Genomic DNA, 15,833 nt, shown 5'->3' with positions numbered 1-15,833 from the left:
CTGGTCCATGCTTTCATATCCAACAGATTAGATTACTGTAACGCTCTCTATGCTTGACTTCCAAAAAAGACAATAAATCGCCTCCAACTCATCCAAAACGCTGCATCCTGCATTCTAACAGCAACAAAGAAAACAGAAAACATCATACCCATTCTGAAAAATCTTCACTGGCTTACCGTCCAATATAGAATCGATTTTGAAGTGCTACTTCTTGTTTATAAATCACTGAATGGTATGGCACCCCAGTACATTTCTGACATGCTCACTCACAATCACCCAACCAGGTCGCTCAGATCTTCAGGTATGGGCCTTCTAAATGTGCCTAAAGTTAAATGCAAATCAGGTGAAGGTGCATTAAGCCACTATGGTGCTGTTCTGTGGAATAAGCTGCCAACTGACCTCAAGTTGGTAGACACTTTAAGTTCTTTTAAGAGTGGTCTTAAAACACTGCTTTTCTCTTATGCCTTTGACTGTTAGATGAAGTACAACATATTGGCATTTTGCCTGTGTACACATGACTTGCACTGTACATATGTGTGTGTCTTGAATTGCTGATTGCTTTTTCTGTTTGTTTTTAATCTTCTGTAAAGCACATTGAGTTTACGTGTAACCGGTGGCAATATCTCTGCGTTGTGTTTTTGGTGGATGGAAAGAGACTGCGACACTGGATCTCTCACTCGGACCACTTTTATTGGCTGGCAAACGATATAAAAAGACAGAAACTCCCATGAGCCACAGCCCGCTCCATATCCTCTCCCACTGGGAGTCATTTCAGAGGGCGTCATGGATAAAATATATTTACAAAACGAACAATGCGTACCTGGCAAACAATATAAAAAGACAGAAACTCCCATGAGCCACAGCCCGCTCCATATCCTACACATAACAGAAATACAGTACATGACAAAGTTTGACATAAGTGAACACAAGCTAACTGTGTATGCTGCACATGTGAGCTAGCTTACCGTGCGCAGCAAACAAACAAACATCAATAAAACTAAGGAGAGAAGAAACTTAAAGCAAATAAACATGTTAACAAGTGGAAAAATAACTAAAGACATTATAAGAACTAAAACATGTACAAGATATAACGTTTAACATAAAGATGGAAACAGATAGAAACTTGAACAAAACAATGGACACCCACCTCTCCCACTGGGAGTCATTTCAGAGGGGGCGAAAAGAATATATGCAAACAACCAATGAAGAAGAAAACAAAGGAAGGAGGGGCTACAAACAACATAGTGCATCATGGATTTCAGAGTTTCTCTCAGGCTTGTGGATAACTACCAGGTAATTTTGTGTAATTATAACAAAAATAAAACAGGGAACTACAGATGTGCATTTTACTTCTGTTACATATGCCTGTATGAAATGTGCTCTACAAATAAAGTTGAATTGAATTGAACTAACAGTAGTGTCAAAATGTGTGGAAAAATTTCAGGGATAAACTTTGAAGACCTCTCTCTCCTTTATAGAACCAGAGCCAGAGGGAAGGCCGAAGCCAGCCTTGCTGATCAGAGTCATCCTTTACCTTCTGAACACAGGCTGCTGCCACCTGGTTGCAGGTTCATGTACTGATATGTAGAACAATAAGATCTAAGAGTTCATTTATTCTGGCTTCTACTGGCCTTATTAATAATCTGATCTGGTGATAAGCAATGCATGGCTTTTAAGCCGCACATGGCTCTTTTGTGATGATTTATGGCTCTTTTATGTCTTTATTCAAAATATTTTTCCCCCAGAAAAGCTTGAAAAGATCAACTCTGACCTAGAAAATTATTCATTACAAGTTACATTAATCAGTTTGTTTCCCACTCTTGTGTAGCTGGCTATAATTGTCAATCCCTATATTTTTGTCTGTATATTTCCATTACCCTTATTTGCAATTTTACCCTTTTTTATCCTTTTTTGCCACTCTAAATCCATTTTAACTGCTTTTAAAGTCAATTTTTGTCACTTCTTTTTGCCACTCTGCCCATTTTTGTCACTTTTATCCTGTTTTTGCCCTTTTCACCAGTTTTTTCTTCTTTTATTCTGCTTTTTTTTCCCCTTTATATGCCTTTTTTTCTACCATTTCTCACCCATCAAAGCCTCCTTCTGCCACTGAATTCCACTTTTTTCCTATTTTTGCTACTCACGCTGCTTTTTGTCCATTTTAGTCACTTTTCACTGATATTTTGCAACGTTTTTACTGCTTTTCGACTATTTTTGGCACCTGTAACTCATGTTTTTTGTTATCCATTTTCACCACTTTTTCTTCCCATTTTTGCAAATTTTTTTACCCCGTTTTTGCCATTTTATGCCTACTTTGCCCATTTCTTTTGCCACTTCTTTGCTCCTTTTTGACCATTTTTTACTATTTTGACTCATCGTTATTGCCACGTTAACCCATTTTCACAGCTTTTCACCACTAAGATTGTGGCTCTTGCATCTGTATTTTTCAACAGTTTGGCTCTTTAAAGTATTATCCCTGATCTGTTCCCTCAGGGATAATAAAGGTTTACTATAACTTGAGTTTGAAGGTAAGTAGTGGTAACTTACGAATATGCTATTTATAAATGAGTTGCCTAACTAAAGAATGAATCAGAGAACAAAAAGTAACTAAAGACGGTATGAATGAATAGTACTATAAAATCATTATTGTAGTATCAGACTATATAAATTGTCCCTTTTAAAACCTGTCTGTTTTTGCTTTTGCAGCTCATACAGAGGCATCACTATTAAATTCAACTAGTTTTATGACCAATTTGATTCTCCTGACTCGACTTTAAATGCATTAAGTATTGAGACTTGTTTTAACATCTATTCAAGAAGTTTACAATGAAGGAGTTTTACTGATTTGTCAGACTTTTACAGTTTTCAATTGTGACATTTATGACAGTAAAAACCTAAAGCATGTATTAAACATAATCTGACTTTACTGTCTTATCTTCTGTGTTTCTGTCATGAGCACTGGTTATCTGTGATAACTGCAGACAGAGAAGTTGACTGCTGGATTATGATAGAGTGCTCTCTAGTGGACAAAAATCTGCATTACTTTCATTTTTAACCATAACCCTTGTGGTATGCTTCCCTTTTTAGTGTGTCTTGGTTCAAATTAAAACCCACCACACTTCACTCCTAATATCCTCAAAACAAGCAATGTTCATGAGCACAGAAAGGGCTTTAATTGTGATAAAATAAGCCCAAATCCAGAAGCTGATACTTGAAAACTTCTCACTTTGAATTATTTTACATAAAAATAGAAAAAGAATAAGATGAGTCATAATGTAATTTCCAAATAAAATCCAGAGCAAATCCATCTCCCCCTCCCACTCTTGTATTTCTCTGGTCCTAGGACCTCCCAGCGCATCCACCATCGACCCCCCCCCCCCCCCCCCCAGGAAAAAAAGTTTGAAAGTGTTTGTGCCAGTGAGTGTGGACAGTGTGAGCACTGTGCCGAATACAAAGGGCGATCTTCACAGGTTGAACACAGGCGCGTACGGCTGTTTGTGCTGGATTCTCTTTTCTCTCAAAACTGACAGCCTCAGGTAAAATACAAACTACATTTCTACTGTTAACGTGACTATTTGTATCAGTGGACAGATAAATAATGATGGAAAAGATTTATACATGACATCTTGCGAACTGACGAGTTTGCATTTGAACTTGACCTGCTGCATTCAGGGACTACAGCCTTGATGTTAATGTAATGGCTATAATAATTACTTTAACTTTACTTTAAATACACTAATGTTTTTTTTATAACAATCAACTGACAGCTTTTATCTATTTTTCTACTATACACATGATCATTTTAATGTATTCTCCATTGCATAGACATATTAAACTCATGTTTATGAATATCAAGCAGAGGTATTCTTTAATGTATGCTGCCTCCAAAATCAAACTTTAAGATGAAATAAAATAGTGTGATACATTTCTTCTGGTGTGTTTTCATAGACACTCACACCCCGTCTGAACCCATCTGGGTTTACTGGTCTGATCCAGCGTGCTATTGTTCCTCCGGACTGTCCCTGTAGTGTCTGTTTTGTTTCCGTCCACAGAGACAAAAACTTTGTGGACTTAGTCAACTTTTTTCCAGTCTGGTAGCTGCTGATGTTTACTTTAGCTCTGAATGTGACTTTGAGAGAGAGGCGCATCTCACAGGCCTGTAGCCTTGACAACGGCAGGGGACCAATCCTGCATCTCTGCCTGTCATGAAAGAGTTGGCAGTGCACAGAGAGGCTCATCTGTGTGAAGTCTGAAAGATCTGCCAAGTTCACATCTTTGTTTCCACTAGTTAGAAGTCAGATTATAATTAGGTCATTGTTCATGTTGTTGTTTTTAAGATCAGATCCTGAAAGATCTGGTTTTGCATGGATTCATGAAGAAAAAAAGTAGTTAATTTATTTAAATCTTGTTTTGGTTCTGTCTGATTCATTTCAACGTTTTAGGTATGAGGGCCTGCTTAGTGTTCATTTGCTTCCTGGCAGTGTTTGCCCTGTCTGTGAGTAGCTCCATCTTTATTTCTTGATTTTTAGAGCGCCACATAAAAATTTTGATGTTTTATTGTCTTGTGAGTGCTGCATGGCTTGTACTGAATGGATATTGATTATTGATCTTCCCATTTAACATCAAGGTAAATAGTAAACCACATGGAAAACGCCATGGACTGCGCAAGACTTCACATTCAACCAAAGAGAAGGTAGAGCAGGGTTCTTCATGTCTACAAAAAATCTAGACTATATAATTACTCAATGCTTACAATAATAACAATGACATTTTTTTTCTAAATGAAGGACATAATCACAGAGGAGGCCAACAAGCCGCAGATCTTACCCACTTTAGTCCCAATTGAGGCCAGCAGCCAGGAGCAGGAAGACGAAGAACTGAGCTCTGAAGACAATGCTAATGCTAACAAGGAGGAAGGAGAGACTAGGGTGACTGAGAGGAGCGATCCTGTCCTGTTAAGCGAGGAAGAGCTGGTTGACCTCCTTAAGAAAGAAGCAGAAGAAGAACAGGAAGCAGAGGAAAGAGAGCTGGAGGAAGGAGTGGAAAAAGAGCAAAGCATTGTGGGTGAAGATGAAGACTCTAAGGTGAAGAAGTTGGATGAGACACTCAAAATGAAGGAGGATGCTAAAGAAGTGGCAGATGTGAAAGATGAAAAGGCAGAGGGTGTAGAAGATGAAGAGAAAGTGGAGAAGGAAGGTGAGGTTGAGGTGGGAAAGATGCCCCTAAAGGAGAAGGAGCAGGGGACTTTGCTGGAAGAAACTGATGGTAGCACAGAGTCCGAGATCCCAGCTGATCTGGACTATGCTGCCGATGGTAGCATCTTACAACCACTACAGATCATACCTGCAAACCTGAAACCCCACCCTGATGACACCCAGCCTCTTACCAAAACAGATGTCAAAGAGAAGACCACCTTCACAGATGACCTTGAACACGAGGTACAAAACACAGAGGCAGCAGACAGCAAGGAAATGTCTGATGAAGACAAGCAATCACAAGACACATCTAAAGACGTCAGTGGCAATATGAAAGAAACCAAAGCAAATGTGGACCCTCAAGAACATAAGAGTGGTACAGAGTTAGAGACGGGATCCCGACTAGCTGGGAAGGAGGAAGAGAAAAGTAAGAATGAAAGTCGAAGTCACACCAAAGGAAAGACGAGGAAGCAGAAGAAGAACCAGCGAGCGAGGAAGTACTCTCCACAGAGTGATGAAACTCAGCCGGGACAGGAGCAGAGCCAGCAGGACGCCCCGGAGTCTGAGCCAGGGGACATCGACAACACAGTCCAGAAGGCCAAGAGGAGGAGAGCAGGAAAATGGGTAATGTGTAAATAATATGTACACTTACTTTTATTAAAGGTACAGTGTGTAGAAGTTGGCAGCATTTCACTGAACAGAAACAGTGTAAATGGGATATAATGTTTACATATTTATGTGAAGTATGTTAAAATAAGTGTACAATCATCCTCTTAAAACTTTCCTTTTCTTTTTACAAAATTAGAAAAAAGCTTTTTAAATGTACATTACCGCGGGTCGCGCTCACAGAGGCTGACATAATGAACCGCCATATTGTCTATGGCTACATTTTGGGGACAGAAAGAGTGAAATGCGATTTTTAAATATAAACCTGCCCGCCAGCCCTGAAATCTACCTGGAAGGCAGGCGGAGCTTACAGCTGACCTATAATCTATAAACATAATGGTTACAAAAATGAATGAATAAACCCTCACCTCGTCACTGCTGTAAATGATGTCTGGCTTACGATCCTTTTTGGTCTTCACAGGCTCTCGTCGCTTAGTGATGTGACATTTTGGTAACAGATGGGCTCATTCTAAAATCTGAATGCTAGATGTCACTAAGATTCCAATTTCTACACACTGCACCTTTAAAGTGTGGATATTTTCCTTTTAAAACTATCTAAACCACTCATACGTTAAAGCTTCACTTATAGTCATGGATGCAAAGAAAACTTCTCAATCCTGCAGTTTTCCCTGGAGATGTTTAACTTCTGTCACAGCATTTGGTATAAATTTAAAAAGTACATCTGCAACAAGAACTGCCAAAAAAAAGCTAAACTGTAATCTCCAATAGAGCCTTCTTTTTGGAAACTGATATGAACTTCTGCAGTGGTGTTGATCTGTTCTTTTAGCTGCTGAAAATGTACTTGGTGAAGTGAACAGTCTATTATCACTAGAAATGTCCCTTTAAGCATCTGGCTGTTATACGGTCTCTCACTGTTAACCTCTATGTACTTCTTCTGAGGTGTTCCCCATGGCTCCTTCCTTGATCCCCTCCTTTTTACATCTAAATGCTTGTACGACACAAAATTATTGAGGATCACAGTTTAAGATTTCATCCTTATGCAGATGACACCCACCTGTACCTCCTGATCCAACACAGTGTGTCGATAGGCGCCAACACCTCATGAATGCTGGATTATATTACCTTAAAGCATGAATCAAATGAAAACGATACAGATGAATGCAACCAATCATACCTTATTCAAAACATCTTGAAATAATTTTGGTGGTGTCCTAACATTTATTTGGCAAGTTAGTGCTGCTGATAAGTAAACCTTAATTCGGCTAAAAATCAATAATCACAACATTTATTTAATTCAAGTCAAGTCAAGCTTATAAAACACACTTAAAAACAAAATACATGCTGTTGTAAAACCAAAAGACAATACATTGAGTTAAGAGAGTCTCCATTTATTCAATAAAATACAAACTCAAATGAAAAGAGGTTTTAGAATAAGACAGGTTAAGAACAATTAACAGTTAAGATAAAAACATTAATTCCAATGATAAAAGACCTGATCTGGAAGATATGAAAAATAGAATAAGGAAAGTAATAGGGAGTAACAAGTAATATCCCAGTTACTGCAACTTTTTGTATTTTGACTAGGGCTGGGAAATTAATCGCAAATTAGATTAAATCACAATATGGCCTGTTTCAATTTACAAATCACAGAAATTGCAATATTTCTTTAACTTGAAATGTGTCAAAATATCAGTTTAATTAATTCATTTTTTTTTGGCAGCAAATTTTATGCACATTATGCCAACATTTTTTAAGAGGTTTTACAAAAATCATCCTTTTCTTGTTTTATGTGTGTTTTTCTTAATCAGAACAAGTGACAAAAATGATAATCCCCTACAACAAAGCAATTGATAAAAAAATTTGCAATAAGAGCAAACATAAATGCAATTATATATTTTTTCCATTGTTCTGCCCTAGTTTATGCTATCTAAGATTGATGAAGTCATACCCCCAGCCAAGATCAGCAGAGGGCCGGCTGATACCAGTTATTTCCTTTTCCTCCCAGCTCCCACAGCTAATCAAACCTCTTTCTCTCAACACAGTAGTCCATTTAAATATGACGTACTTCTCACTAATCCCTGCTTGCATTAATGCACCACGCTGCTGCTGGCAAAGCTTCACCTCCCCCACCCCAGCTACCTCCTTTGTAGCTTAAGGTCTTCTCCACACGGAGACAAAAAAAGTTATATTTCCATTTTGTTTTGAAAAAGTTTTCCATAAATACGAGGTTGTTTCAGGAAATGTCTGCCTAAGCACAGAACCACTGAAAGTGGGTGAAAGTGCTGTAGTTATATGCCAAGCCTGTAAATGGCGCTGTAACGCTGCCATGGAAATGCACCAAAAGAGAGAAGAAGATCACAGAAAACTTTCAAGAGTACCTGGATGCAGCCAAGGACCTCAACCCCATACCTGAAGTTGGAAAATCGCCGCCATATCTCGTCTTCTAATACTGGAATTCACTTGAACTGAATGTCTTCTTTGTTGTTTAATTCGTAATGCTTAACCTAAATAAAGTTCATTATATTTGTTTTTTAGAACTATTACTAACATAGGAGTTAAATGATGATAAATCTAAACAAAGTCTGTTATATTACCATTATTATAGGAGTTAAATCAGTCCGATGTCGCATGCACGTTTGCAGACGGAGCCTGTGCAACTGGTGGAGTATGTGATTGTCACAAGTTGTCCTTTCTTGTTTCACAATTATAATTCAGTGCTAATGATAAATCCTGTGGAACAGACAAAATGTGCACGGGTATATTATGTATGTGCTCAGGGATACTTGAATTTGGATCATAAATCGATTTATCAAAATTAACGTTATGTAATCGCTGTGCTTGTTAGTCTGAAAACTCACGTATTTTCATCTACTTGTATTTCCTTATGTGGTGGACTTGCCTATACAGAGGAAACAACAAAGAAGACGTTCAGTTCAAGTGACTTCCGGTATTAGAAGACGAGATCCGGTGGCCATTTTCTGACTTCCGGTATGGAGTTGATGTCCTTGGCTGCATCCAGGTCCTTCTCCAAACTTTCTCCTAGTTGCACTTCTGGCTGTTCTCCGCATTGGATTTAAGAACATATGGTGTATGTTGTTCGCTGTGGTGTTAAAGGAGCATCAGATTTTGCTGTAAAAGCCATAATAAGTTTAATAGCGTCTGCAGCACTAACACAACCCTGTAATCCGACATTGTTGTTTTGGTTCGACATGCGTAAGTGTTGTAAGTGAGCCACGCTATGTGTGACGTAATCACTTCAAGAAAGATGCAGTTGGCGGGCCACATGGAGACGAAACAGTAAGCGTTTATGGATTTATTCACTCTGGGACCCGGTTTCAAAAAGTAGCATTTACAGCATCCCAAAACACTGTTTCCGTGTGGATGAAATGCCGATACGACAAAAAACGTTTGTGTATACTCCTGAGTTTGTCTCTTGTTGCACCCTCATTTTCAGATTAATATTATGGATTAATTACCTCTGAAAAAATGTAATTGTTTTCAATATACAAAAACCATTTCACTTGGCCATGAGTGTCAGCTGGAGTTAAATAAGTGATAAATTATGTGACAATCTGTTTTATCACTTCAGTTTAAAATAAAACACCCATGATTACACTTTTTAGTGATCTCACTGACTTTAAATAGATATATTTGAATAACATTTTTTTCGTTTCAAAGATTTTAACCATAACATAATGCCAAAGTATTCAAATCTGTTTTTTTCACAATTAAAATGCTGTTTTCAGGTGTCAGTATTCTGTTTATATATTTCAGTGGTTCCCAAACTTTTTTTGCCAGGCCCCCCTTTGGCAGATGGAAAAAATTTTCGGGCGGCCCAATCTGCACTGTACATATCAACATGTAAAAACATGTAAATAAATGGCAAACACACTTGCGTTCACAACTTTTGCACACAAGTGCCTTTTTTTTTTTTTAGAATTTAAAACAACATGAAAATGTAAAACAGTGAATTTTAAAATGCTGACTCTCTGAAGATCAACAAACATCTTTAAGATTTATAAGTCTTACCATGAATTCAGTACTACTGTGGGCTTTTTTGGTGCTACAGCTCTCTTGAGGCTTGGGTGCAGCTGTGAGGCTTACAATCTCAGGCCCCTTTCAATGTCCAGCTTTGATTTTTTTTTTTCTTTTAAGATTTTTTAAGATATTTAGGGTTTTTATGCCTTTAAGGACTGTGGATAGTATCAGAAACAGGGTTAAGAGAGCTGGGGAGAGACATGCAGGAGAGAGCCACAGGCCAGGTTCGAACCCGGTCCGACCGTGTACATGGGGTGCACCTTAAGCCGCTAGGCCATCCACGCCCCGCTTTGATTTGTTTTTTGTCTTAATAGCAGCAACAGGAGAAATATCAACTATCTCACACAGGTAGGATGTTTCAAAAGGAAAGAGTGTGGCCAGGCTCTTAATGGCACTGTTGAATCTGAGGTGATGTCAATGAATTACTCCAATTCTGCAGTGCTGAAGTCATCAGCTTGTGTTGCTAAGCCTTGCCTTATCCCACCCCCCCCATCATGACCTCACCCCCCCAGGGGGGGCCCACTGCCCTCTTTGGGAACCACTGATGTACTTGGACAATTGCGCCACCGGACATTTTTAGGGTTTGAAATGTCCAAATAAGAGATACACTAAGAGTTAATTTCGACAAATTAGATTTTGTAGAATAAATTCATATATGTCATGAACTGAGTCATCTTTTTTTTAAAGGAAATAATAGATTCAGACACAAATATATTCACATTATGTCATTGACCCATAAATAATCTTAACCATGCTATGATAATCGATTAGTGGTTGAAAATAGAATTGCATTCTCATGTTTCCTGTCTTCTGTTCCAGGGTCCTTTGGTAGGAATGAATCCAGTGCAGATAAGAGCCACTGTGGACCTCTACCCCAGTACCAGGTCCTCTCTCAGTGGAGGATCTCATGGCTCAGAAGCCCCTGCAGGTTTGTCACCACAGTGACTAATACTCTATCTCAACAGCCTCACAGGGGAATCTGCTGACCAGATCATTTCACTCAAACTTCCGCATGACTAGTATCACTCTGCTTCACGGTCACTACCAAAACACAGCACTGCAGGCTTAAGGAGAGAATGGTGGAGATCAGGTTGAATTTAATCACTGTATAAACTCTAATGGCAGAGGAATGTAGTGCAAGAGCTTCCAGTTGTCAAACCAGAATCAAGCCAAACTAGTTCTGAGTATGATTACTGGTGCCATAGAGTTGTAGCATCACTGGAGGGCTTTTTTTTTCTCTCCTTTCAGATCCATGTGACAACTTTCCCTGCAAACGTGGAAAGACGTGTAAACTTGATGCTGACAACAAGCCTGGCTGTGTGTGTCAGGAGCCTGCAGAATGTCCTCCCAGTGTGAACGAGTTTGATCACGTAAGTACTGACAGTCTTCCAATAGCTAATCTGGAGTGGGTCTTGAAGGCTTTGGTAATATTACTGACTGGCTCTTTTTAATTTCTGCAGGTTTGTGGGACAGACAACAAAACATATGACACCTCCTGTGAACTCTTTGCGACTAAATGCAAACTGGAGGGAACTAAGAAAGGACACAGACTTCACCTGGACTACACTGGGGCATGCAAATGTGACAATTGCAGCTAGTTTCAACAATATTTGGATTGAAATATGAAGCAATGGCAGGAACATTTATCTGACACTGAATTTTCTCTGTTTCTTTGTCAGTTATACCAGCCTGTGTGGACACTGAGCTGGTCCAGTTCCCGCTGCGAATGAGGGACTGGCTGAAAAACGTGCTTCTGCAGCTCTATGAACATGACTCCATGACTCCTGGCTTCCTCACTCCCAAACAGCGTTTTAGAGTAAGATACATAACTCACATTAAAACTGGGACTCTCATGATGATTAACCTTAAAGCTCATGTGAAAAACGTATGGTTTGTGATGATTTTGGTGCCCCCTCTGGACAAAATTGTACCTCTTATCTCTTTGCCAATTTTGTCCTGTATATGGGCAAGCAGTGTCTCTTGCAAAAATATCTTATCCTGTTGTCTATGAACAGCCAAATGTATCATTCATCATCAATATTTGTACACACCAGCAGCATTGACAGACATTAAAAACGAGTTTTGGGCCAAAATATGGCATTAGTTTAAATTTACTCTGCTCATGACAACCTAAAATCTCCTCACAGGAGCTTTAAATAGCGTATGTTTCAAAAAAGTTAAAGCAATATTCTTTTGCTGCAGTTTATCAAGTACTGTATTTTGTATCCAATCAAGAAATCACGTCACCTATGAAAACAGATTACCACTGAGTAAACATTCATCCGTCTGTGGTGTTCTGTATTCTCCAGGTGAAGAAGATCTTCGAGAGTGAGCGGCGACTTCATGCTGGTGATCACTCTGTTGAGCTGCTCGCACAAGACTTTGAGAAGAACTACAACATGTACATCTACCCTGTGCACTGGCAGTTTGCTCAGTTGGACCAGCATCCCTCTGATAGGTATGGTTCACTGTCTGATTCAAATTTATTTCCCCTTAAGCTTTGGATTACATTCAGACATTCTCACAGTGTGCTTGTGAGGTCAGTAGTATGGGTTTCAAGGCTCAGACCAGCCCACTTTTGGTTCACAACATTTCATTTTACTTAATATGTGTTATATTTATATATTAGAGTTCACTTTTAGCATTCAGATACAGATATTCTGGAACCCATTTTATCATGTGCAATTATTCACTCACCGTAGGACAACAGCTACCCTGGGACGTTACTAACAGCAACAACTGCATTAACCTCAATACTGGCTGACACAAAAATCAACTTTAAATTTTGTAAGAATCTATTTCTCAGGTCAATAAAAGACAGTTTCCACAATTAAAACAATTAGAAAAACCTATGTTTTTATTTCATAATTGTGACTATGTCATTATTATGACCTACCATGACACTCATTCATTTAAGGACAGATACAGTTGTTCAAGTCTTTTGTAGTTTTAAAAGTCTTCCCTTCATTGAAAAAGCTTGTTCCAATTATTTGTTAGTCAAGTCAGCAAGGTTATTATAGTTAACTAAAACTAACCGAATAACTAAAACTAAAAGGTAAAAATCATTTTAGTTAACTGAAACTAAATAAAAACTGAGCTTTATAAAAAAACGAAAACTAACCAAAACTAAATTGTGTGTTGATAAAACTAACTAAGATGAAATAAAATTAGAGACAAGATCTCCTTAGTTTTAGTCAGTTTAGACAGAAGAAGACTGTCTGACATGAACACTCAGGCCCGGAGAGAGTAAAGTGGCCTGATTTGAATGTAGAAGACTTCACACAGTGGTAAATTTTAGGTCTTGAGTTGTATACAAACATAAAAATTGAATAAATAAAATGAAAATTAAAGAGCCCTTTTTGGTCTGGACCTTGACAGGTATCCCATATTGCTAAAAAACTAAAACTAACATTAAAACTAATAAAAACTAAACTAAGACGAATTATTTTTCAAAATCTAAACTTAACTAAGAAAACAGCAGGAAAAACAAAAAGTAAACTGAGATCTAAAACAAAAGGTAAAACCTAAATAAAAATAAAAACTAATGAGAAATCCAAAACTATTATAACCTTGCAAGTCAGTTTTACTTACATGACCCTGGATCATTGGTGTTTTTTTTTCTGGGCACCTTTGATTTAGAACGAATGCTGTACCTTTGATGGCTCTTCCTCACTCAGTCAGCAGCAAACTGGTTGAGGAGCTGCAGCTGCTGCAGAGGCGATGTTTTACACTTAGATCTTGTTGTAACAAGACTGCTATAAGTAAGGGACTTAGCTGTATTGTATCCTAATATATGTTGTAATAGACTACTATAAGCACCATACAATTCATTGATTTGAATCATAAAGCTGGATGGTGGTTTGCACAGTTTATGTTGTGATGAATTGCACATCTGGCTCTGCTAGCTTACCTGTGGCATCTCCACCTTATGCGTTTACATTGAGTTGTAAGCTTGTAATAACAACATATGTTTGCTTATGCGGCCTCATTAGCTTTCCGTTTTTTTTTTTTTGGTTAACTTTTTTGCCAACCTTGCTCTAGTTATTATCGCTCCCTCTCCTGATTATCACCATGACTGTCTTAGGTTGGAGGAATAACAACTGACAAGGGTGACCAAGTGCAAGGAGAGATAGAGTTTTGTGAGGGGGAATGCAGCTTGAACAATGATTGTCCTGCTAGTGTCAATCTCTCATGAGTGCAGCCTTTTTAATGCCACTGTACACTGGCCTTCTTGGCCCTAACTAGCCCAGCCCACCAGGAATTCTCCAGATTAGCCTCTCTGGTTTGGAACCTGCACAGTTAAAGTGCATCATAGTCTGTTAGTTTGATGCTATGACTTTGGATGACATAAAAAATAACAGTAATAATAATTAAAAAAAAAACCTAAGTCAGTACTGGTATGAGATCTATGAATGCAAACATACTTACCTCTGCATTAGTCAAATTCTGACACCGATTAAACTTTGTTGTTTACTGTCCCATGCAGAGTCTTGTCACACTCAGAGCTCGCCCCTCTACGAGTCCCTCTGGTACCCATGGAGCATTGCACCTCCCGCTTCTTCCAGGAGTGTGACGCTGACAAAGACAAACAGGTGTCATTTAAAGAGTGGACCTCCTGTTTTGGCATCAAGAATGGTACGAACAGAAGCATGTCATTAGCATACAGTGTTATAACTTAATCCACAAAGTCTTTTTTTCTACTTTTAAAACAGCTTTGTCCTCATACTTTGACTTTTTTTTTTTTTAGCATACTGTGAAAACTGTTGTAAGAAAGTTTAGCATGAGCTTAAGGTGACTGATAAAATGATGATGGGTTTGCTACAAGATAAGTCATTATTGAACATTTTTTCATTATTCATAAACCTGACATGTTTTAATGGAAATGTTTTAAAAATGACATTACGTTTTCTATTTTATTCAAAGTTTAACAACATATCCAAATAATTTCACAAAGCATCATTCATACTTTTAAATAATTTTCTACTATGGGCATATTATTACTTAATATAAATTACTGCTGATTGCAATGCGTTTAACTCTGGCACAACCAATCAACTTCTTCTTCAACATACTTTCCATCTTATTAATGCTGCTTATTTGTTGTTGTTTTTTTTTTTGTTTGCTTTTTACAGAGGATATGGACACCAACCTGTTATTCTGAGCCTCATTTTGTTCCTCAACTGCTGGTCAAGTTTTTTGAATCTCCAACAGCTCAATTTTAGACACAAACCTCCGTGAACCTCTGTTATAAGGATCTCTGACCCATTAGGATGAAAGAAACTCATCTAACCAAGAGCACTGAGAGCAAGTTTTTTGCCATCTCAGGCTTAGTTTGGACATTTTGGATCTTTGTTCTATAATGTAGACTTAATTGCTAGCACTAGGGTGTACAAAAAAAGATGTTGACTGGTGATATCCAGAAACTGTTTCTAATGCATTCCATACTGGGGAGAAGTTTACATCAACTAGAAGAATAACACTTGTACATATAACAGGCTGTATGTTAGAGTCATGTAGTTCAGACTCTTTAAAATCACATGATCTTAGTAGGAAATGTAAACAATTACCTTAGTGGCAACTGCTGTAAATGTATGTCATTTATCCTGTTTCACTGTAATTCTTATTAAAGCTTCAACCTATTATAGTGTTTTCAAAATGGGGGCTCTGAGTTTCAAGTGGGAAAATAAATAAAAAAAAACATTATTTGTGACAGATGCATTTTAATATGTGTATTTTAAGCCTTTATTAAACACTCAGTATATAAGAATGGACTCCAGTTTTATTCTGAAACTAATGCACACTTTTATAGTCAATTAATTATCTTAATTAATCATTCAAAAATTTTCAGATTTCATTTTTGTTGTTTCCCAAACCTCAACACAGTACATACTGAGCTAGCTTGATTATTATTATTGCAATGATAAATAACAATAAGAACTATTTTTGGTATTTGTTATTATCATCATCTTCCTACCA

The 15,833-nt window shown here is 37.9% G+C and overlaps 1 protein-coding gene across 1 annotated transcript; it reads left to right on the top strand.

Moving 5' to 3' along the window:
* The first annotated feature begins 3,454 nt into the window (after window positions 1-3,454).
* Window positions 3,455-15,168, top strand: sparcl1 (SPARC-like 1). The gene is made up of 11 exons (XM_041785738.1): window positions 3,455-3,533; window positions 4,440-4,492; window positions 4,625-4,690; window positions 4,785-5,816; window positions 10,677-10,785; window positions 11,106-11,227; window positions 11,318-11,438; window positions 11,537-11,673; window positions 12,167-12,315; window positions 14,344-14,492; window positions 14,990-15,168. The coding sequence occupies exons 2-11, from the start codon at window positions 4,442-4,444 to the stop codon at window positions 15,016-15,018; spliced, it is 1,965 nt and encodes a 654-aa protein (XP_041641672.1). The 5' UTR covers window positions 3,455-3,533; window positions 4,440-4,441; the 3' UTR covers window positions 15,019-15,168.
* The last annotated feature ends 665 nt before the right edge of the window (window positions 15,169-15,833 follow it).

This window comes from Cheilinus undulatus, linkage group 4 (genome assembly GCF_018320785.1).
Source record: "Cheilinus undulatus linkage group 4, ASM1832078v1, whole genome shotgun sequence".
NCBI lineage: Eukaryota > Metazoa > Chordata > Actinopteri > Labriformes > Labridae > Cheilinus > Cheilinus undulatus.
This window is presented reverse-complemented; position numbering and strand designations above follow the sequence as displayed.

Coding starts and splice junctions, on each gene's coding strand:
- sparcl1 (XM_041785738.1), top strand. CDS start 4,442: ATGAGGGCCTGCTTAGTGTTCATTTGCTTCCTGGCAGTGTTTGCCCTG. Junction 10,786..11,105: donor TGGCTCAGAAGCCCCTGCAG/GTTTGTCACCAC, acceptor CTCTCCTTTCAG/ATCCATGTGACAACTTTCCC. Junction 11,228..11,317: donor GTGTGAACGAGTTTGATCAC/GTAAGTACTGAC, acceptor TAATTTCTGCAG/GTTTGTGGGACAGACAACAA.